The sequence below is a fragment of the Protopterus annectens genome, chromosome 8.part0 (genome assembly GCF_019279795.1).
Source record: "Protopterus annectens isolate FY-2018-M chromosome 8.part0, PAN1.0, whole genome shotgun sequence".
NCBI classification, from domain to species: domain Eukaryota; kingdom Metazoa; phylum Chordata; order Ceratodontiformes; family Protopteridae; genus Protopterus; species Protopterus annectens.
In genome coordinates this window covers 142,172,892-142,196,226 of record NC_056741.1, presented here as the reverse complement: position 1 = coordinate 142,196,226, position 23,335 = coordinate 142,172,892, and the positions used below count along the sequence as shown (strand labels likewise).

The 23,335-nt window shown below is 37.9% G+C and overlaps 1 protein-coding gene across 1 annotated transcript in view; it reads left to right on the top strand.

Annotated features, from left to right (window-relative positions):
- Positions 1-23,335, top strand: part of LOC122808165 (alpha-2-macroglobulin-P-like) — a 686,630-nt gene that overhangs the window by 213,166 nt on the left and 450,129 nt on the right. Inside the window, exon 7 of the mRNA XM_044079138.1 lies at positions 6,369-6,452. Within this exon, the coding sequence (XP_043935073.1) occupies positions 6,369-6,452 (84 nt within the window). The remainder of the gene's footprint in view (positions 1-6,368; positions 6,453-23,335) is intronic.

Below are 23,335 nucleotides of genomic sequence, written 5' to 3'. Positions count from 1 at the left end.
CTCTTGGCCACCCCCCCCCAAAAAAAATAAACCAAACAAAATTAAACCCACCCGCCCTCCACACTCCCTAAGAGGGGGGCATTGCCTCCCACAACCCCCATAGCTTAATATACTAACTCCAAGATCCCACTATCTCAGAGATAAGGGGCAAACTTCAACAAGATAGCCAAGTGGTTACTACCTCGAATGGAAAGTCAGTGTTCCGGATGTCAGTCTTCTGTTTTTTCAGTCCTGTCGTCTCAGCGAAGTGGAATTCGGTGATGTGCCTGTTCCGGTAAGTAAAGTAGACCCAAATATATATATATATATATATATATAGGTCCACTTCAAAATTTTGAGATCCCATAATCTCGACTGTCAAAATCCCAAGTCCATAATGTCGAAATTGTGGCATCACAAAATCATAAAAAAAAAAAAAAAATGGATGATAGCATTTAAAAACATGTTTTTGCAGGGGGGCAAGCCCTCGTGCACCCACCACACCCCCTGCAATGTAAATACACTAATTCCGAGATCTCTGTAAATTGAAGAGAATGGTAGTGCAGATTGCTATATAGTGTGGAATAGGAACATTAGCATTCTCTTCAGTGTAGTGCGATCTCAGTGTTAGTATATTTAATTTGCAGGGGGCGTGGGGGGTGCAGTGGGGCTTGCCCCCCTGAAAAACCATGTTTTTAAATGCTGTTATCCTAGATATATATATATGATGTATATATATACATATATATATATATATATATATATATATATATATATATATATATATTTAAAGTAACCCCTGTCCTTTTCTTGTTGGGGGCAGGGCTGGAGGCAGCTGTAAGAAATGAGTTCATAATGGAAGAGAGAAATGCTATTGATGAATGTTCTAAAAGCAGTGAAGTAAAAGCCGTTCAGAACATTTTGAATTATACAAATGCTGTAGCAATGGATTCACACAGTTTCAAGTAGCTGTTTTACAAAATGGAGACATGAACGATTTCATTTTACAGAAAAATTATTAGGGAAGGGGAACCAGAAGAAAGAACAACATTATCATGGTCAGATACAATGGAGAGGTACTTTCTGATTGAGGAAAGAGATGTATTATGAGAAAAAAACATTGGTATTGGTGGCAATGCAGAATGAAATCTATGTGATATTTCCTAAAAACTAACTAATAAGATTTGTGCATTATGATATTAGTATTATATGGTAGTGCCATTCCAGCAACAGGAAATGGCAGTAAAAAGTGTACCTGGCAATTTTGGTAGAAATGAGTATGACAAAGGGTGAAACTATTGATAGATATTGATATGCTATATGAGACTCTTGTTCCTTTGCTCTGATATAGTTAGGATCAGAAAATTTTTTGCAAACTCAATTTTGAGATGTTTGACTTAGCTGAAAGACTGGTGTTATTTCATAAAAAAATCCTTCTGGGTTCCATGGAAAGATAGTAAAGTAGCTAAGAAATTACACTAAAAAAGAAATTGGTTGTTCAGTTGCATACACTGAATGTTAAGACAACACTATGTTGAGAAATATCAAAATGTGTTTCATATAAATAAACGACTGGTAATTATGGATTGGTTCATGGGAGATCTGGACAATATTGAGTATTGTAGATGGTTAAATCATGCATTTGACAAGTGTTATTACAGTTAATAAAAATGTAATGTCAAAGTATTGGGGCAGTCTAAGACTTTTTTCCTGAGGTGAAGAGGACCACTTAATACAGGTATGCCCCCAAAATACTGTATTCATTGTGTTGAAACTAGACATTCTATAAAGGACTGTAAAGTTTCTTGTATAAAATGTGGACAAGATGTCTGTTTTGGGTTTTATTGTGATCAAAGTAATTTTGGTGAACCAAAAGACAATGAAAATATGAGTAATGAAAATTTAGACAATTAAGCCAATAATGAAGATGGCAGGATTTTCAAAATTCACAAACTACACAGCATGAATATTTTAATGATATTAATGTAGAAAATTAGTAATGTATGAAGTGTTAAGATGAAATTATGGCAAAGGCGAGGGCAGTTATGGGGAAATCTACTGCTACCATTGGTAAAGGAGTGAGAAAGAAGAAAATAAGTTACCAATAACAGAAGGTTGTAAAAAAAATAAAGGAAAGCAAAAAAAAGATAATTTAAAATTAGTATCTGTCAATGTAGACAGTATTACAAATGGTGTAAGAAGATTTTTGATATAGAAGAGATATCAAAAATAAGCTTTTGTTATAATGTGTTTGGAAGACATTAGATTATTGCATGAGAAGCAGAAACGTATAAATGGAGAAGTGTGGGCAGAAAATATTTTGTGGAGATTTAGAAATGATTTTTGCTCAGGAAATGCTCCTTCAATTAAGAATAAAAAATACACATTTTGGATGTTTTTGTAGTAAAAAAAAAGTATGCAGGCTAATTGTGATTTATACATACACAGACATTAAGGAAATTGCATTATTACTTGAAGAATTGACAGTTGTACTATTATAACTATGAATATAATAGAAATATGTGATTTTAACTGCAACTTAAGGAAAAGGACTAGTAAGATATGGTCTGATTTTAAAGTATGCAGGCAAATGATGAAATGTGCAAAGTTGAAATTTGGAAAAGATATTTTTTTAAATATAAAGAGGAAACATAAACTGAAAGAGTATATTATTATCTTTTTATGTCTAAAGGAATCTTGGGCATTGCAGAGGGGAAATAAAGACGGATTTTTTTGTGTGTTTTGTTTTTATCATTGTGCCATGTGGGCAGAAATAGGTGATAGAAAGGAATATATTAAAGAAGGAGAGGGGACTGAAAAGATTAACAGGGAATAGGACTGACGCATCTTATCTTAAAGATTCCATTGAAGAACTGCGGGATTGATCAATGTACTATGAGACTGTTTTATAGCTCATGGGAGGACAGATAGCTTACAAAAAATTACATTATAATGGTAAAAAAAACACTGAGGACATAAAACATGGTTATGTAATAAATGTATAAAAGACAATTAAAAACATTGGTGGGTGAAGAAAAAGAAATTACTAACAAAGAAATAATTGTATAAGTTAACATAGAAATAGAATAAAGTCTGTTATTTTTACAAGGAAGAAAAGAAAAAGGTTTCATTTTGGGAGGCAAAAAGACTAAAAACGAGGAACGCAGTAAGGAAAATATGATAAACAATGAAGGAAGAATATGTAGAGCATGGAGCGCCATGATTACACTCTGTTATCAGGAGATAGGCATGCTCATTAAATGCAGCTGTAGTGCGAGACTATATTAAAAGCACTTAGAAAGGTAGTTAACAAATGTGAAAGGGCAGTTATTCTATATAAGTTATAAATGGTTCTACTATGAAGTGCTGGCTTCCATGCAAGCTGGCAAGCCAAAAGATCAAAAAAAATGCATAAAATACAGAAGAGTAAAAAAAAATCAGTGTGGTTTATTTATTTATTTATTTTGCAGTGGTCCCCGGTCCCAATGCACCCATGCATCCTGATATGGTCAAGCACCCACACCACCTGAACTCATTTTATATATATATATATATATATATATATATATATATATATATATATATATATATATATATATATACACACACATTCAAAAACTGTGCCGGCAATGATTTCCTATATGAAAATGTGATCAACATTTTGCCTTTCACCTTTTTCTTCTACGTGCTACTGACACTCAAGCAATTTCACCTCTAGCAACTGGACCGAAGCTGTTACAGACTCATTTGTAAAGATGTACTTTGCAATGTTGAGAAAGCTTATGATAGGATTAATCATGAGTATACAGGATCGTTTGAAGGAGTATAGTTTGCATATTACCTTTATTGCAGACCACACTGATTCTCTCTTTCTGCTTATGTACTTAATTAAAATATATTGTTTACTTGCATATATACTGAAATATAATTACTGGTTACCAGATACCTCACAGCAATGTGCTAACTTCTTGGAACTCTTGCAATTACCACATTTCTGTATAATTTTTATGTTATTTCTAACTGTGTACCTACTTCTTGGAACTCGTAATTACCATGTTTCTGTATATTTTTTGCTATTTATACAAAGTTTGTATATTTCTATAACTGGAGCTTTCCTTCCCAGGCCTCCTCTTTAAATGGATTCTTTCTGACCCAGTCAGACCATAACGGTAAACAAATGTCAAATAAAATAAATAAATAAATATTTAAAGATTAAAATCTGTTTATAAAAATACATATAATAGGGTTATGTTTAATGGAAGGATTGTAAAACAATTTAATGTTACAAAATGTGTGAAATAGGGATGTCCTCTGTGGAGTATTCTGTTTACATTAGCAGTTAATGTAGTTGTTGAAATTTGTGAGATGGAAGTGAGAGAAACAGAATAGGGGATTAGAAAAGGTGCCAGTGTTCCCCTATTTATGGTACTGTATATGCAGATAATGTAGCAATTATAGCAAATAATAGTTAATGGTTGAAATAATACCTTGTTAAAATAGGAACTGAACTAAAGCAAGTGAGTCTAGTATTAAATTAAATGTCGGTAGATGTGGAAGAAAAGAAAATGATAAAAAAGCTGTAAAATGAAGACTTAAATGAATATTATAACAAATTTAAGATTTAGAATCTTTAAATAGCAGAAGCACCCAGAGAGAGGAAAGTGTAGGATGAACAAATCATGGAAAATATTATCATATTAAGGCATGGGAACAGGAAAGTGATTATTTAAATTTAAGGTATAAAACAGAGACAGAATAGGTTTAAAGAAGTAAAATACATTGGGGGTTTCTAATGGAGATTTATGTTATGAAAATATGTGAAAGGTTAGGTGAAACAAATGAGTGAGAAGATGAAGGAACTATGGAACGTGCACTTTCTGCATGTGAGAAAGTTAAGGAAGTGTGGAATATTTAAAAATCCTTTTCAAATGACTGTTTAAAAAATAGACATGGCTATATTATAAAAGTATATTCGAAAAGATAAAATAGGCAAGATTTTAAAACCTGCTGTGAGGGCTAAATGGAGCATTAGGTGTGAAGTGATATTATTTAACAGGATATAGGATGGTGAATGTGTGATAAAGAATGGCTATTGTATAAAAGGTAGAGGAATAAAACATTTACATTTTGTATTATCTTTAAAATGCTTAATTTTTGTTTAACTTTGTATGATTATAAAATGCTTTGCATGTCAAGTTTTCATTTTGTGTAAATAATGTTGTAATGGTGTAAATAAATAAAGCCTCAACTCTTTTTGATAAGTGCCATGGAGTATTTTACATCCATCTGAAATACTTCCAGTTCTGGCAGATGGGACTTTGGTTTAACATCTCATCTCATCTGATAGATGGTACACTCAAGAGTATAGAACCACACGCAGACACACACACACACACACACACACACACAATGCTGCATAGCAGTGTCAGTACTGGGACATGAATATAAACACCTGGTGTGGGAATGGAACCCATAGTCTTCTGATCTTACAGCACCAATGGTGAGAGTACAATCCAGCAGGCTATTGACATATACATGAGTTATGTAAAATTGTGCAACAGGTAAATGAGATCTGTTGGTTCATATCATTGTGTATCAAAGTTCTACTACGTGTTAAGCAGAACAGCAACCTTGCCACCTTCAAGTTAAATCTAGATAATTGGATTGGCAGGCTCATGTTGTCTCCTGGCCTATCTTGTTTTTCCCTGGGACTCTTTGAATATGGTTTATTTGTTAGATAGTAATGGTCTGTCAACAGATTACCTAGCATTTAACCTGTAATGTATGGGTTTATTAATTAGTTAGATAGTAATGGTCTGTCGACTGATTACCTAGCACTTAACCTGCAATGTATGGGTTTATTAATCAGATTGCAATGGTCTGTTGACTGATTACCTAGCACTTACAATGTATGAACCTATGACAATGGACACTAGATGTTAACAGCTGGTTAGGAGATCACATTTAATAAGATGATTTTCTAATCCAGGAGAATTGTTGCATGTCATTGAGAACCTATTAATATATTTATGAGATGTGTACAAAATCCACTGTGAAAAGAGATTGCAAACCTAACTTTTTCTTTTATATGTTGATTAATATTGCATGCTACCTCTACAGTACGCAGGATATTTATGAAGTCTGATACAGTTATAATACAACTTTTTGCTCTGTAACTGTGGTCTGACAGCTGAGAACTCAAACTAACAAAACTATATCTTCCTATGTGCAATTTTAAAACAAGTATATCAGAATGACATTAAGATTCCCTAAAGTATTAAACCAGTCCCACCACATTAACAGCATAGAATCATGTGAGATACAATAATATACAAAGATAAAAATATTCAGCTTATGACTCTCCATTGCTAAACCCTTTCCATTATTAGGTTCCACTTTACTGGAGAACATTTCTGTACAGCTTCCCCAGGAAGTAGTGAAAGGATCTACATCAGCCCACATTTCTGTGTTCGGTAAGTCACTCTTCTTTTCATAGTTCAGTTTGTAAGCAATTATTTAATTCAATTTTTGTAATACTGTGTGCTTCTTGTACTTAAAAAAACTCACATGTAGGTGTCATATTTCTTGATCTATGTTTTCAGACTGCATTTTAGAGTGCAAGTGTTTTCTGGGTTCCATCCTTAATTACATGGATATATAGATTTTTCTGTTATCCAGCTGATTCTACAAGCCATAGTGTCTGTATTCTTTTATTTGGGAAACCCAAAATACAGCTCAATGTATATATAGATTCTAAGAAGTTGCATAAAGTGATTACAGAAACATCAAAACACGATAGAGCATTGCGCTGAGAAGAACATATTATAAATATTTTAACCAACAAAATATGTTGCATAAAGTTGTTGCTGAAAACCCAAATACCTGGCTAACCACTTGTTTGGAAACCCTTTGGATACATGATTTTAGAAGCTATTGTTAGGTAGCTAGCACTTCATTAAGAGATGTTAACTATTTAGTAAAGTAATTTTAACTGAATATGCCAAACTCTTCTGCACATCTAATTAGATAGCCTTTAGGTGTTCAGTAATCAGGGGGGCTTGTTTTATTTTTTCCCATAACATATGTCACCTGTCTATGTATCATCCTTAACTGCAGAAGTATAAATTATTTGCTGGGTCAATCATGAACAGTGCGTATAGTACAGGTATTAAAAGTTGAGCCTGTGTTAAACTAAATCAGGGATGTCCCTGGAAACCAAGAATGGCTGAACGTACTCAGCATTAGAAACATTAGTCCTTTTCTGACTAATGACAGAGCTGCAATGATCTAATATTTCATTGCCTCTCAGAAGACCTTTGTGTTTTTAATCCATAATCTCTTTTTAGAAAACCGTTAAACTATTTACATATAAAATAAGTCATTTATCAAACAAATTGGTATATACTACTCTGTTTAAGAATAATATATTAGGGAACCATAAGTACAAGGAAATGAAAAGCTTTTTCACTGTAATAATTAAACACAGTACAATGCAATAGAATTCTGTAGAAATATCTTGAAATGACAATCCTTGTGAGAACTAACCAATATACCTTGGCATTGTCAGGCACTACATGAGAACGTGCCAGTACAGCAAACTGAAATGCCTTTGATCATCAGCTTTTCAAAATGAGAGCAGTTATGCCCTGAGACTTGCCTGCTGTAATCATTTTGATAATCAGTACATTTACGCAATTGACAGATAATCAAATAAAAATTACCCTTCAGACTTAGTAGTTAACATTGTAAAGGCATATATTATGCTTATCTTATATACTACAGAAAACACACCCATTACTATAAAGGCTGCACATTCCTGTACAGTATGATTCTTAAGAAAAAAAATAAACAAGACAGCAAAGTAAGAACCCATCCTAAGTGGACTAGTCAGATTTCCCTGTTTAAGACAAGCAAAACAGTACAAACTGTTGGATTGCTAACAGAGAAGAGACTGCTGGATTACTACCCAAACTTTATGGCTTTGACTTAGAGTGCAAAGTAAGTGCACAATCTAGAGTAAACAGCCATGACAAACTTTTTCCTCCCATGGGCCCTTGGCACTCCCAGTCAAAGATAAAATAACAAAACTACCTCCATGGACCCTCGATGCTTCCAGTCAAAGATGAAAGAACAAGACTACATGGATAACTTCATTGTATCTGTGGATGTAAATGACTTGGGATGTATCTCCCTGCACTATATGAAGAGAGACATGATGGAGCTCTAGAAATATGTGTCTGAGGCAGGTATTGAACATAGTCTTTAGGGATATTCTACCATCACCAAGAAGGATGCCACAATATAAACAAAAGATTATTGACTTCAACAACTGGCTTAACATCAGATGTCATTCAAAGGGGGGTACAGTATATATTAGTCTGGTAACAGATGATAGACAGACCTAACTGTTTTGTCAGGGCTGGCCTGTACCCCCCCCCCAAGCACCCTTATATTGGCCAAGACCTTGTCCACCTCTAGTACCTCTTTTAGGCAATGTCAGTCTAATAAAGCTCCCAATATAACTAAACAGAATACAGACAGCATTAAGTTATTGCTGATCAATGCTGGGAGCCTAAACAAAAAACTCTACATCCTGCAGACACTGCTTACCCTGGAAAACATTGATATATGTATCATCTCGGAGAACTGGCTGAAGACATATCTTCTTCTTTCGGCTTTTTCCCAATTAGGGGTTGCCACAGTGTATCACCTGTCCGATCATGATTGGCAGTGGAGTTTTATGGTGTCGAGTTGCCAGACTGGCACCCAAACTTCCACAGAAGGCACACACACACACACACACACACACACACACACACACACACACACACACACACACACACACACACACACACACACACACACACACACACACACTCAAGCCTAGGGCCAATGTAGAGTGTCCAATCTACCTACAGCATGTCTTTGGGATGTGGGGGGAAACCAGAGCACCTGGAGGAAACCCACGTGACCACAGGGAGAACATGCAGACTCTGCACAGAAGGCACCCAGCCATGGATCAAACTGCAGAACCTCTTGCTGTGAGGCGGCAACGCTAACCATTGCAACACTGCAGCTGCCCTTGGGTGAAGACATATGAGAGCACAAAATTAAAGCAGGGCTTCAGTGCTTATCATTCATACAGGCCCACTACATTAGATGAGTGCACTAAAAGTGGAGTTGTCTCTCTGTTCTTAAAATAAATCTCACCTCCAGACTTGTTGGGTAAGATAATGATCTGCAACTTCTTCACACCCAGCTTACTATGAACAAAACCCCTTATCGCATCATAGCTAACTACAGCTCCTTTCTGTGCCCCCTTCAGCCCATACCTCCTACCTAACTAGTATGGAGTCCGTATGCATTAAATCAAACACCATTCTGCTAGGAGACTTCAACTATCCCTCCATAAACTGGGAGACTTGTATGTTCTCACACATGAATGCCCAGATATTTCTGGACTTCATCAAACCAAACTCTGTGGACCAGTTTGTCTGCACTCCAAGCTTGGGTAAAAAAATCTGGGCTTGGTCCTGACCAATAAGGGGCAGCTCCATTTCCTGCCAACTATAACCTTGGACAACAAGTTAGTCATCAAAATATGAAAAAACAAACTCCAGAACAGCTTAAACCAGCACACAAACTCCAGCCACAGTACAATGAACTCTTTATTTAACGTTTAGCACTTTCTTCCCAAAGAAGGGACTTCCTCAGAACAATTAACACAAAAACACCCAGCCCTTATATACCCACTTTTAAGTGCATGAATTAAGCAATTAAAATCATAGTATCATGTTAGTTAATTAAAAAAAAAAAAAAAAAAAAAATATATATATATATATATATGGTTCTACCTGACTTCGTCGACAGCGCAGAAGACCGACAGCGGAATTCGGAGCTCCAGAAGATCGAAAACGAAGAAGACCGACGCGAATCGCGAGTGGCAGAACATCGACAATGCAGAAGACCGACACGACGGATGACAACACCAACGCCGAGGATGCCGACATGGGGAAAGGCTGTGTGAGTATGCGGTAGTGACGGACGTTAGGGTGCGAGGCAGGTAAGTGTGGAGATTGACGGTCTGTGGGGATAGGGGTGGGTTAAGTGAGTTAGGGTTAGGGAGCGATAGGGGTGGGTTAAGTGAGTTAGGGTTAGGGAGCGATAGGGGTGGGTTAAGTGAGTTAGGGTTAGGGAGGCGATAGGGGTGGGTTAAGTGAGTTAGGGTTAGGGCGATAGGGGCGGGTTAAGTGAGTTAGGGTTAGGAGCGGGTAGGTAAGTGTGCGATAGTGACGGACCTTAGGGTTAGGGTAAGGTTTAGTGTGGGCTTGTAAGGATTTTGGTGTGCTTGTGTTGTGTGTGTGGTTTGTGGAATGGGGATGTGTTTTGTTTTTAATAATTGTTATTGTGGTGTGTGCAGTGTATGGGGTTTCGTGTTTGTGTACCGTCGGTTATTTCGTTGTCGGTTATGTGTGGTTTCGTGTTTATGGACTGTCGAATATGTGGTGTCGGTGATGTGGTTGTCGGTGTTGTGTGGTTTCGGCTATGTCAGGTAGAACCATATATATATATATATATATATACATACACCAATTAAACAGTCAACAAACTTACAATTATAAAAACATTGCATATTATACATAAAACATTACACTATAAATGTTAAAAGAACATTATAAAACATTTAACCCATTAATCGCTTTAATTTTAAAATGCATGCTATATTGGTAGCTTCATTGACGCCTGGGCACCTAGTTGCATCTAGCCTTAATTGCCATTTCAATTCACTAACATCTAGATGCAAATTAACAATTCTCCCTTGGGGATCCTTAACTAACTGTTCCACAACTAAAAACTTAAAATTGTGGTCCCCCTAATCCTTAATATGCCTGTATAGGGCATTGGTAATTTTCCCTTTTCTAATATCATTTACATGCTCACTAATTTGATTTTTAAACAACCTACTGGTCTTACCTATATAAAAAAATGAAAATTTTTGACACTTGGCCATGTATACAACATTTGAGCTACAACAATTGTAATGCCGTTTAATATAAATGCATTGTCCATTGTACTTGAACCTATCCTTGATTTCTAAAATGTAATTGCACCAATTACACATTCCACATTTGTAGTTACCTGCAGGCCTATTTGTGTGCACCCTAGTATCATTCCCATTGAATTCAAAAAAATCTTTGAGGGACCTATCCCTTCTAAAAACAATTTTTGGGGGAACTTTACCCACTTTTTGCTCTATATTAGGGTCATAACTTAGAATATCCACATTTTTAAAAAACACTTCTGTTATGCTGCTAGCATCCGAATTGAAAGTTGTAATAAAACTTAATCCATAATTTTCAGGCACTCGCCTATCATCCATATTTTTCATAGTGTTATACTGCCCAATTATAGATGGTATGCAACCACTTAAAATAGGTTTGTAAACTCCTTGGGTACGTTTCCCCACTACTTCCTTACTTACTTTTTCCATAAATTCCACTGGATATCCCCTTTTGATAAACATATTGGTGATAAACTGAACTTCATCTAGAAATTCACTATCAAGACTAACCATTCTGGTTGCTCTTACCAAATTGTCCCTTGACAATAGACTTTTTTTGACATATAGGGTGCCAACTATTAAATTCTAGGTAAGAGTTTGAAAAAGTGGGCTTCCTATAAATCTTGGAGTACAACCTACATTCAAAATTGTCAAGGGTTAAAACAACATCTAAGTAAGAAATCCTTTCCTTACTAAACTGGTGAGTGAATTTTAAAAATTCCACTGTACTGTTCATATAATTCAGGAATTTTTTAATTGATCATCAGTGCCCCTCCACAACAAAAATAAATAATCTAAAAATCGTGTATAGTACATGGCATTAGTCCAGTATACACTTTGCATTAAATATTCCTGCTCCCAGAATGACATAATAAGATTAGCAAACGCTAGGGCACAAGTCGCCCCATGGCAATTCCAGTGAGCTGTTTAAAGTACTGGCCCTCAAAACATATATAATTATTTTGTACCACTATGTCCACAAGGGCAGTTGATTTATTTATGAAATCCTGGTCATATAGCCCAGTTTTAAATAATTGCCTTTCTAACCATTGGACACCTTTACCATGAGGTATGACAGAAAACAAATTCACAACATCAATGGTGACCATAACCAGCCCCAGAACTAACTTAATTTTTTCCAAATTTTCTGAAAAACTCCAAGAGTCCTTTGTGATATATCAGAATTTAGAAAGGCTTTTTTGCATTCTGTTATCTAGGAACTTACTAAAGAAACACGTCTTAGATCTGTGCCCATCAACTATTGGACGAAATTTTAATTGCGTTAAACCCTTTTGTATTTTTGGTATACCAAAGATTTTTGGTATCATGGGGTATTTGTTACTTAAGTATTCAAACTCTTCTAGACTAATCTGGCCCTGAAATAGCATATCCTCCAGTGCTAAATCAATCTTTCGATAAGCTATATGTATTTCATTTAACGAACTCTCCTGGTATGTACCATCCATCAACAGGGAATTCATTTTGTCCAAATACTCACTTTTGTTCATCAATACTACCCCACTTCCCTTATCAGGTTTCATAATACGGGCCGTTCTGTCACTAGTAAATTCCTTTAATAATTTTTCATCCTGTTTAGTCATATTGTTATTATATTTACACTGGGGATGTTTAAAATGCTATCTAATCTCTTTCTCACATATTCTTTCATATAACCGTATAACATTATTTAAAGGTGGGTTAAAAATACACTTGTTTTTTTTTCAAGCTTACCCTTTCTTTCCCATTGTTGGATTGCCCGTTAAACCAAATTTTTTTATTTAGTTTACGGGTAAAACATTTCAAATCAATTAGGGCATTCACCACATTTCCCTTTCTCGAGGGAACAAAAGTAAAGCCTTTTACTAAAAAATTGGCATGATCAACACCAACCACCTTAGTAGAATAATTATATATTTTAAAATCATTTTCACTATTATTGATAACAGTGCAGACATCCTCTTCAGTTGCATTGATGTTTTGAAAATCCTCCATAGACATACACCCTGAATTATTAACTAAATTTCCTCTAAAAGATTCAGGGCTTACAGCACTCAATTCAATACAATTTTCTAACATTACACCATTACCAGGTATATTTTGTAAACCATAATCACAATCCAAGATATTAAAATTGTCAAAATTAGCATAATTTATTATAACAGTTGTGCAACACATTCACCTCAGTAGGTTCATTATACGCGTCAGCTACGCTACCGTTACTAACTACATTGCATGCCACATTAAAATCACTCACTAAATCAAAATTGTCTAAACTAAATAAACAATTAGACATTTCAGTTGGACTTAAAACACTATTATTCTCAGTTTTAGATAAATAAGCAATAGCATAATCCATTAGTTTGTTTGTAGTTAACTGTTCGTGTAACTCTTGAGATTCAGTTAGTGCTTTTTCCGCAACATTACTTTTTTCATCATTTCCGTTTATAGTTCCAGCACATGAAATAGTCGAACCATTTACATCCAAACAACAGGCAGCATTTAAACCCTCATTCAGGCCATCAGCACACCAAACGAAATCACCGTTGTATTGTCTTGGCTCGTCATTGGTGACCTCACGCTGATCTGCCTCAAGATTGCCAGGGGAACAGGGATAAACTATATGATTAGAATATTCATTTAAATCCCTTTTAAGTTTGTTTTGTTTAGTATTGCATACATTATCGACCTTTTCGACAACATTTGCAGAAGCTCCCCTATGTTGTTCAAATTGGAGATCTGTCTGGATAGATTTGTTTAACAAATCCAGACTGTTACAACGCACTTCCATAACTTGTTTATTATATTTAATCATGAGCCCCATTAACTCAATACCTGTCCGGTCAAATAAGGCATGCAACTCTTTAAGCAATTCTTCATTACCTTCAGCACCATTTGGATATTTCCAAAATCAAAGGCCACGGGGAACCTGCCCCAATTCAATGTTTTTCTCTAGGTAAGCATTTTCCATCTGTAATTTTTTGAATATAAGCAGGTATTTTTCATATACTTTTAATTTGTCCATTATATTATCACATTGCTGTGCATTAACATTACGACTGCCAGAGTTCAGATGGAAATCAAAATTGTTTTTCTTTCATACATCCATCCCATTCTCATTCAAAGTATTGCTATTAAGCACAGTTTGCTCACCTTCTCGGATGGACCTACTACCAGCCCCCTCCAAAACATTAGGTGATACTTTTTACCTAGGAAATCTGGGTTGCCTGGATCAAAGGTAACCCCAGACTCCCTATGAAATTGTTAGTAACTGGAACTTCACTTTTGTCCATCAATGTTTGTATCTGGGCAGTATGAACTTCCAACTGTTGGTTTATTTTCTGCAACAAATCTAACACATCACTGTTTGCAGCCAAAGAATCCATAATGCTGAACAACAACCAACAAAATATGAAAAAACAAACTCCAGAACAGCTTAAACCAGCACACGAACTCCAGCCACAGTACAATGACCTCTTTATTCAACGTTTAGCTCCTTCTTCCCAAAGAAGGGACTTCCTCAGAACAATTAACACAAAAACACCCAGCCCTTATATACCCACTGTTAATTGCATGAATTAAGCAATGTATGCAATGTTTTTATAATTGTAAGTTTGTTGACTGTTTAATTGGTGTATATATATATATATATATATATATATATATATATATATATATATATATATTTTTTTTAATTAATTAACATGATACTATGAATTTAATTGCTTAATGCTTGAAGAAACCCACATGGGTGAAAGCGCTTGCCACTATCTGCAATAAACATTTGGATTTTTTTCTTTATGTGGACTTGTTTTTTGGCCTCCTGCCTTATTGAAACTCATTTATTCATGCATTTTATCTGATGCTGATGTACTTTATCTTATGCTGATACAGCTGAACAGTCCTGGTCTGCTCCTCAGCGTTTTGACATTGTAATTACAAAAATAAGTTTTAAATAAATGCTATATTCAAAATATGCTGCTGCATTAAATTTACACAATTATTCAAGTTTATATATATATATATATATATATATATATATATATATATATATATATATATATATATACATATACACTCACACACATACACATATATTTATCTATATATTAATAAATATATAGATAGAAAAACAGAGACAGAGAATGATAAAAAGAGGGGGTGTATCTATCTTATACATTCTTGATATTATGGTTCAATCTAGTGAAAGAAATTGAAATTACATCAACATAAATATTAAGTTTATATAACTTAATCCTGGTTTAAAAACCTGTCAGAATGGTTCATTCTATACATGTTATCTGTGACCTGTTACCCGATTGCATGGTAACTGTACAGAACAGTCTCAGCACCTATCAACATGTGCACCTGAGTAAAAAAAAAAAAAAAAATCAACCTTCTTAGAGTGCCAGTATTAATCAGATATTTGACATGTACAAGAATCATGGGAACAGTGTCAGTGATATTAAGACATGTTATCATGCACATATCCATGATATCCATAGACCAATCGCTATTCTCTTATCACTCTCTAAGATCCTTGAAAAATGTATACATACTCAACCACTGTCCTATCTCATTCATGAAAATCTCCTCACCCCCTCACAACATGGATTCCGCCCTAAACAGAGTACCTTGACTGCCTTACTATCCTTTACTCAAAAGGTTGCAGAAGCTAGGGACAACAACCTCCTCGTCTCCTGTCTATTCCTTGATCTTTCTAAAGCCTCCAACACTGTGTCTCATCCCATCCTTATTAACAAACTCTAAGACCTAAACCTCTCTCCTTCTACTCTTGGCTGGTTCCAATCCTACCGTACTGGCAGAAAACAAGCTGTTAGATGGCAGCAGGCTTTCTCACCCTTCCTTGCTGTTCAAACAGAAGTACGCCAAGACTCCATACTTGGACTGCTCCTTTTCAACATTTTTACCAACAACCTACATTCATCCTCCAGTCTCTCATCTGTAATACAATACACAGATGACTCTACTCTTTTATCTATATCCAATACTATCTCTGAACTACACACACTAACACAGAATTCCTTTATCTCTGTTGAAACATGGCTCAGAAACAATCAACTAATCCGTAACCCTAAGAAAACTCAACTCCTTCTCTTCCTACCTCAGACACTCTCTCACCTTAAATCCAATTTTTCTCTTTCCTCCCTAGATGGCACCACTATCTCCCCTGCCTCACACGCCAAACTCCTTGGGGTAATAATTGATGACCGACTAAAATTTGACTTGCACATACAACAGGCCATCAAAAAAGCCTACCAAAAATGTGGACTGCTTTATAGGAACAAAAAATTTCTCACTACTGCCACTAAATGCACTCTTGCACAGGCATTTCTCTTACCTAGTCTTCTATATGCTTCCCCCATCCTTACCAATATCCAAACTATGTCAATGCAGAAACTGGAACAAACAAACAACAAAATTGCCAGATTTATTCTAAACCAACCACTCTCTTCACATCACTGTCTCTCACTAAACCAACTTCAGTGGCTGGAATTTCCACACCTTCTCCACAATCACAACTCCACACTACCTTTTCCATACTCAACAACCCCTCTGCCTGCTCTTGCCTCCCATGCTACTCCCCCCCCGACCTCTCCAGAGTGCTGATCAGCATCTTCTTTCAGTTTATAAACCCAGAAGGAATATTGGCAAACTACTTTACAAACACTCTCCCCAGGATTCACGAAGCCTCCGTGTAAGAGTTATAACTCTTACACGGAGGCTGCAGTTAAACGGAGTGATGTCAGCATGCTCTGCATATTCATGAGAGCATGCTGAATCACACCTAAGTCTAACACGGTCCGTGTAAGACAGTAGGGGGCGTGTCCGTAGGCTGAGCCCTGCAAGCGGACACGCCCCCAGAAGTCTAAAAGTGCCCAAAGTAGACACCCACAACAGAGTCCACGGAAATGTGAATAAACACAACACAACACATGCCCCTACAGACCATAAACATATATAAAAGAAATATAAATGAACATGTCATATTTTTTAAATTGTAAAGATGTTTAACCGTGAGTGCTTTCGTTTGCTGGCGTGCCGTAAGCGCAGCTACAGTTAGCAGTCAATGGGAAAGCACATAAGAACTAAATATGCAAAATAAGCCAGGAAGCAATAGCGTAGCGGTAGAGATGCCGGCTGCAGAGCAGGCATTCATGGTTCGAGCCCCCACAACACAAATTTATTTTTTTCGCAAAATAAGCAGGAAACAAGTCCCTGACACATATATGTACACATAAAACCAGAATATATATAAAATGCAATGAAATATCCCATTTATATTGAATAAATGTGAGCTAAGAAATGAATATAAACTGCCAGATGTGCCCATAGCTGAGCTACAGTACAACAGAGTGAGTGTATGTGCCCGTAGATAAGCATTGGTCCAACTGGTGCAAACTGAGTGCCCGTAGCTGAGCAGTGGTTTACCATGCTAAATATATGTGCTCCTAACTGAGCTTAGCGGAATATGCGTGCCGATAGCCAAATGAGGCTTAAACCAGCGTACCCCGTTTGCGCGGAGCTGCGCACCGCGCAAACAAGCTAACCGACGGGCAACGTTGAGCAAGCCGTATCAAAACTGCCTTTACACAGACACACCCCTCAACATGTCTAGACAGTCATGAAAAATGGCCAGGTTCGAACCCAGGATACTATACACCATAGTCAAGGTACAGAACCACTAAGCCATGACAGCAGTACCTAGAAATGCAATATTAGCTCATATATAGGAATGAATACAAACTACAGCATGACAATGCAGGTTTACTGAAGTTGATACAATTCCAAACTGGCCAATCACAGATATGTGCGGGAAAAACGGACTATATAAGCCCCATAGGCGGGAATACACAGCATAAACAATTGTAGAACAGACCTGCAGGCAGAATGTCAGGTGTAGGTGAGGGTAGTCGCTTTCGGCGCAGAGGTGGGGTGTTGAGGAGTCCAGGTACATGGCCTGGCTCCTAGTCCACAACCATGAGGCCCAACTCATGCAGGGCCAGGTCCTCTGGGGAGCGTACAGGGCTGAGGCGTGGGACCAGTTGGCTCATGAACTCACCAGTGCCACAGGAATTCCAAGGACAGGTGAGCAGGTCCGTCACCACCATGCGGACCTGAAGAGACGCAAGCAGGACCAACTGAACCTTTGGATCCAGGAGGCCTGGCAATCACCCAACACCCCACCACTGAGTAAGTAACAATTAATTATGTATGTAGAAAGTTAAACTACCTGTAATTATGGAGATGTGTATTCCAATATTACTTCATTTATATTACAGCTGCAGGTGTCCGTTCTGCGAACCGCAGAGCCTATGCCGATAGGCTGGTGCGGTTGCGCCACCAGGCAGGTCAGTAATCCACTACTAGTAACTGTAAAGATATATAAATGTATGACAGTCAGCAAAAGAGTGCAGTGTAGCCAGGAAGGAATTAAATCTGCAAGTAACAGTGTGAAAGTGTATGCAAGTATTGCCTGATTACAACAGTTCCCAGCCTGTAAGTGTAAACTAAACATGACACTGTCCAACATATATTTTCGAGTAAAACTGCCCTGCCTGTAGGAAAATAGTACACAACCTGCAGCAGCATGTAAAGTATAGCTGCAGAAGAGGATGAAATCACATGTGTGAAATATATCCCTGTGGAAATACTGAAACATGACAGAAGTGAGACTGCTGGAAAGAACTGTAATAACTGTTGTTAAAACATGTCAATAAAGCCTAGAAGTACCAGTCTGAATAGTAACATGAAAGCAAGTGAGAGAGTGTGAGAAAGTGTCAGGAATACAGCAATACAGTAGTTATAACCCTGAATAAACCATACTGCAGTTAGGACAGAATTAAATGCATGTGAGACTCAGAACCAAACAGCACAATCTGTTCAAAGTGTTACTGCATGTGGAATGTGTACACCAACATCTGGATATGTTTCTCCCAGTCTGAAATACGCAGATAGGATGATTGTCTGATATACCAAACATCCACACTTGTCCACAAGTATATCAAGCACAGGTAACAGGATGATGTATCTGAACAAAGCTCGATATGAATGTGTATGAACAGCAATAAAATGTAGATTGATGTTGCAGTAACAGTTCCATCTGCAAGGTTAAGTAGTTAACATATAGGACACTGTAGTTAGAACAGTAGTGTGTATATAACTGTAGCTATTAGAAATGTACAGCATATGTAATTGTATTCGAAGGTGTTAATATTACTTTATTTACCCCACCCTCTAACCACCTATAACCCATTCCACGTGAAAATGGTATGTGCAATCACAATTACCACCCCTGGACGTCTGTCCTGTTGGGTCATATATATTTGCATGTCTGTTGATGCATCCGCCCTGTTCATACATCCACACCTGATGGCCTGTTGCCATCAATCAACCCTGCATGTTGTTGGACTGTTTATTACTGTTCAAATTATGCATGTGTTATGCACGCTGTTCTATGGTGTAAATATCTGGGTGTTTGGTTAATGGGAATACTAATGCATGCTGTTACAACTAATTGTGAATGGTATTAAATGTCACTAACCCAAACTGTCATGACATAATGCAAAACATAGAACAACAGGGAAGGCGGGTTCCAGCGGACCCACCTCTCCCACCTCAGCTGGCGAGTGCACCTGGCACTAGTGCCGAGTCCGGACCCTCCTCCGGTGGCCCTGCGCCACCTGTGGGTGGAAGCGCTGCAGGGGATGGGGCTCGCCCCCCCTCTGCAAGTGTGGCCGGAGGAGATCCACCACTCACCCTCCATAGCATCCGGACTGTGGTGCGTAGGGAGATTCGGGACTCTGTCCTCGAGCCCCTACGCCAGCTCGAGGCACGGGTGGCGCAACTAACGGGCATGCCCGTTGCCCCGCCTACACAGCCCCCAGCACAGCCCCGTCCTGGGCAGTGAAGGAACAGTGGCAACTGCCTATGGGTGGGGATATCAGTTCCACTGTTGCCATCTGTGGGCTCATGGGCTCTGGATATCCAAACCTCCGTCCCCGTCAATTGTGTAACCCCCCCACTCGTGTCATACACCGCCCCTGTATGCGTCTTGTTTGTCTTGTCTGTTAACCTACCCAACCTACCTCCCCAGCTGTACCGACTACCTTCACCTGACATACCACTCTCACCTGAAAAAATAATAAAAAAAAAGGGCACTCTGTACCCACAAAAAAATTACGCCCCATACATAGCTGCCCATTCCGCACACATGTCTACTGGACATGGAACCTATCAATTCCAATTGGCTGTACAACAAGTATTATTGTTGTCCTGACACCTCTCTCAGGGGTGGAAGGTTTCAAATGTCACACCAAATTACATACATATGCACAGCTGTTGCTGCTGAAGAAATGGGCAGCTATGGGCCTTACCTACATCCCTCCTGCACATCCCAAGCTTGTTTCCCTACTGTCTTACCCTCTTTGTGACCCCTTTTCACCACTTTCCTGTCTCCCCATTTTCTTTTCTTTCAAGGAAAATAGCGCGGGTGTGCGCAAGAGTAAGCACGTTTAAGTGGTTGTAAGCGGGTGTGCGCTTGTGTGCGCGGAGCTAACCGCCAGTGCGCATGCATGAGCTCCGCGCAAACCAGCGCTAACCCGGTTACAACTGCTTAAAAGTGCCTTAGGCACTTTGATTGACAGGTCTTGTACTCAGTTCAAATGAAAAATAAAATCCCACCGTGAGTCCCAAACCCAGGACCTTGGCAACTATAGTCTGCATGACTTACCACTAAGCCATGACTCTTATATAGAAACACTGTGCTAAAGTAAATATATCATTTAACAGTAGGAATGAATGTAAAGGGAATATAGATGTGTAGTACACAAAGCATGACATTTAGAATCACAAACAAAACTGGTGGATTTCCATAATAGTAGTGTGTGAACAGAAACAGCCATGCTAGTTGGAAGCTAGTAGGTAATAATGTCACCATAGCACCTTGCAAGACACACACATACTCACAGCAGGATAAGCACTGCCCATACCCCACAACCTCTTACAGGAACACATCCGGACCAAGTAATAAAATATGTGGAGCAAAGGCCCAAAACCAGGGACACATTACAAATAAAGTTACAACAAACGCAGACAGTTCAGAAAGTAACAGGGTCTACACCTTGTGGGATGTTTGGAAGGGTATGCAGTCTGGAACTTGAATGTTTGTCACCATATTCTGACTTGAGCCCAGACTGACTTGCCAGATAAAGGTATGCATGAGATACTGACCAAATTATGAGGCAGAAATGTGGACAGCCTGCAAATATCTGTACACATGACGGGCCCAACACCACCATATTTGAATAGTTAAGAACCTAGACATAGCAACAGTGAATGTCTTACAGGGATGCCCCACAGACCCCATGTGAAATGTACAAACAGTAGGCAGAAAGGTGTAACCCATGCAATGGTAACTATGGAGTCCGGAAAGTATTCACCACTCGCATGGCAGAAAAAGTGTAGTAATACATATGCTCATGCTAACCCACAGTCACAACTGCAGCATACCAGACATTTTAATGGGTGTACCCCACTGATATGTACCATTCCATGAGGCACATAACTGATAAACCTGAAGGTCTCTGGGGCCTGCTTAGCAGCATACTCAATTACCCTAATAGATGTCAAGGCCCACACCATGGCCAGACCACACTGCATGCTGTAACACCCTAGCAGATATAGCAAGCATTCCAAGGTGTGAATGTACATGGAAAATAGGAAAGCTACAGCAGCACACTACAGTCAAGACACCTAGCAGGCATAGAAGTAGTGACTGTAAAGGGCAACTATTGAAGACTTAGCAACAGAGTGCAAGCAAATGTGAAAGGAAAGCACACACACACACACACATTAACAATAGTAGTAGTTGTAGTTGTCAGTGTACATACACAGTTAGTACAGGAAACTGGAGAAATGAATGGAGGAATGTTAATCCACAACACACCTGGAAATATGAGAGAGATACCAACCTTTACACTCACAGAACATTGTCCACAGCATAACAGCATGGTCCCTGCCCTTAACATCTGAAAGGGCTACGCCTATCTCACACACCTTTTTATAGCACTGTTCTGAAATCACAGTGAGAACTGCAATCAGTACACAACTGGCTGCATGCAATTAGCAAATGCTGGCTAACAATTGGTGCAGAGGCCATCACATGGGCATATGCAGATACCGACAAAAGTATGCTGTACTCCATGTCCACGCATGCAATACTTTCATTGCACCCTGAGAAGGACGTGAGAGACAGACAGAGAGAGAGAGAGAGAGAGACAGAGAAAACTGCAGTTAAGCAGACAGAAACGAATTGTTCAGCAACAGCTACCTGAAAGCTGACAACTGGGAAGTGGAGCAGCAGGACAGGGAACCAGACAGCAGCAGAAGCAGCTGTGACAAACACAGGTAATGTAAAGTAATACTATAAAGGTCTACATACTGTGAACCCTCCATATGTGTCATTGGTCTGTATCCATATGTATATGGAGATGTGTAAAGGGCAGGAGACATACAGCAACTATCAGTGAAGACTGTACATACATTTGTATGTGAGAGCATGTATGTGCACATATCAATGTTGTTTGATTGTAGGTTGTAGTGCCATGTACAAATTAGGTTACACAGCTATGTATGTTTAGCAGTATGTTAGTGTGTGTATACAGTATAGTAGACAAATATGTTGATGTACCTGTCTAACATATGGTTATGTATGTATGTCAACATATGTATGTGTATATATATATATGTATAGATATATATATATATATATATATGATATGCATATATGTATACATACATAGAGAGAGAGATGTAGGAATACATAGACAGATGTCGATAGAATATTGTACCAACATATCTATGTAATGCACACATGCAGATATAGATATATGTAGATACATATACATAGACAGACTGATCTGACTACCTACAGGTATGATTGTATATGATGACCTGCAACACAGCCTGTCCCACCCCCTCCGTCACTCACACCCCCTCTGTGCCCCCCCTACATATCTATGGCAATATATGTCCCCAATATATATGTGTATATGTATACAGACATATATATATATATATATATATATAGATATATCTATATACATATAGATATATCTATATCTATATACATATATATATATATATATATATATAGAGAGAGAGAGAGATGTATATAAAGTCTGAGTGAGGCACATGTGTACAGATGTATTGCAACAGGTGCCTGGTGACAAAGGCATGGAGTGAACACCAGTGTCAAATCCGGAGTATCATACC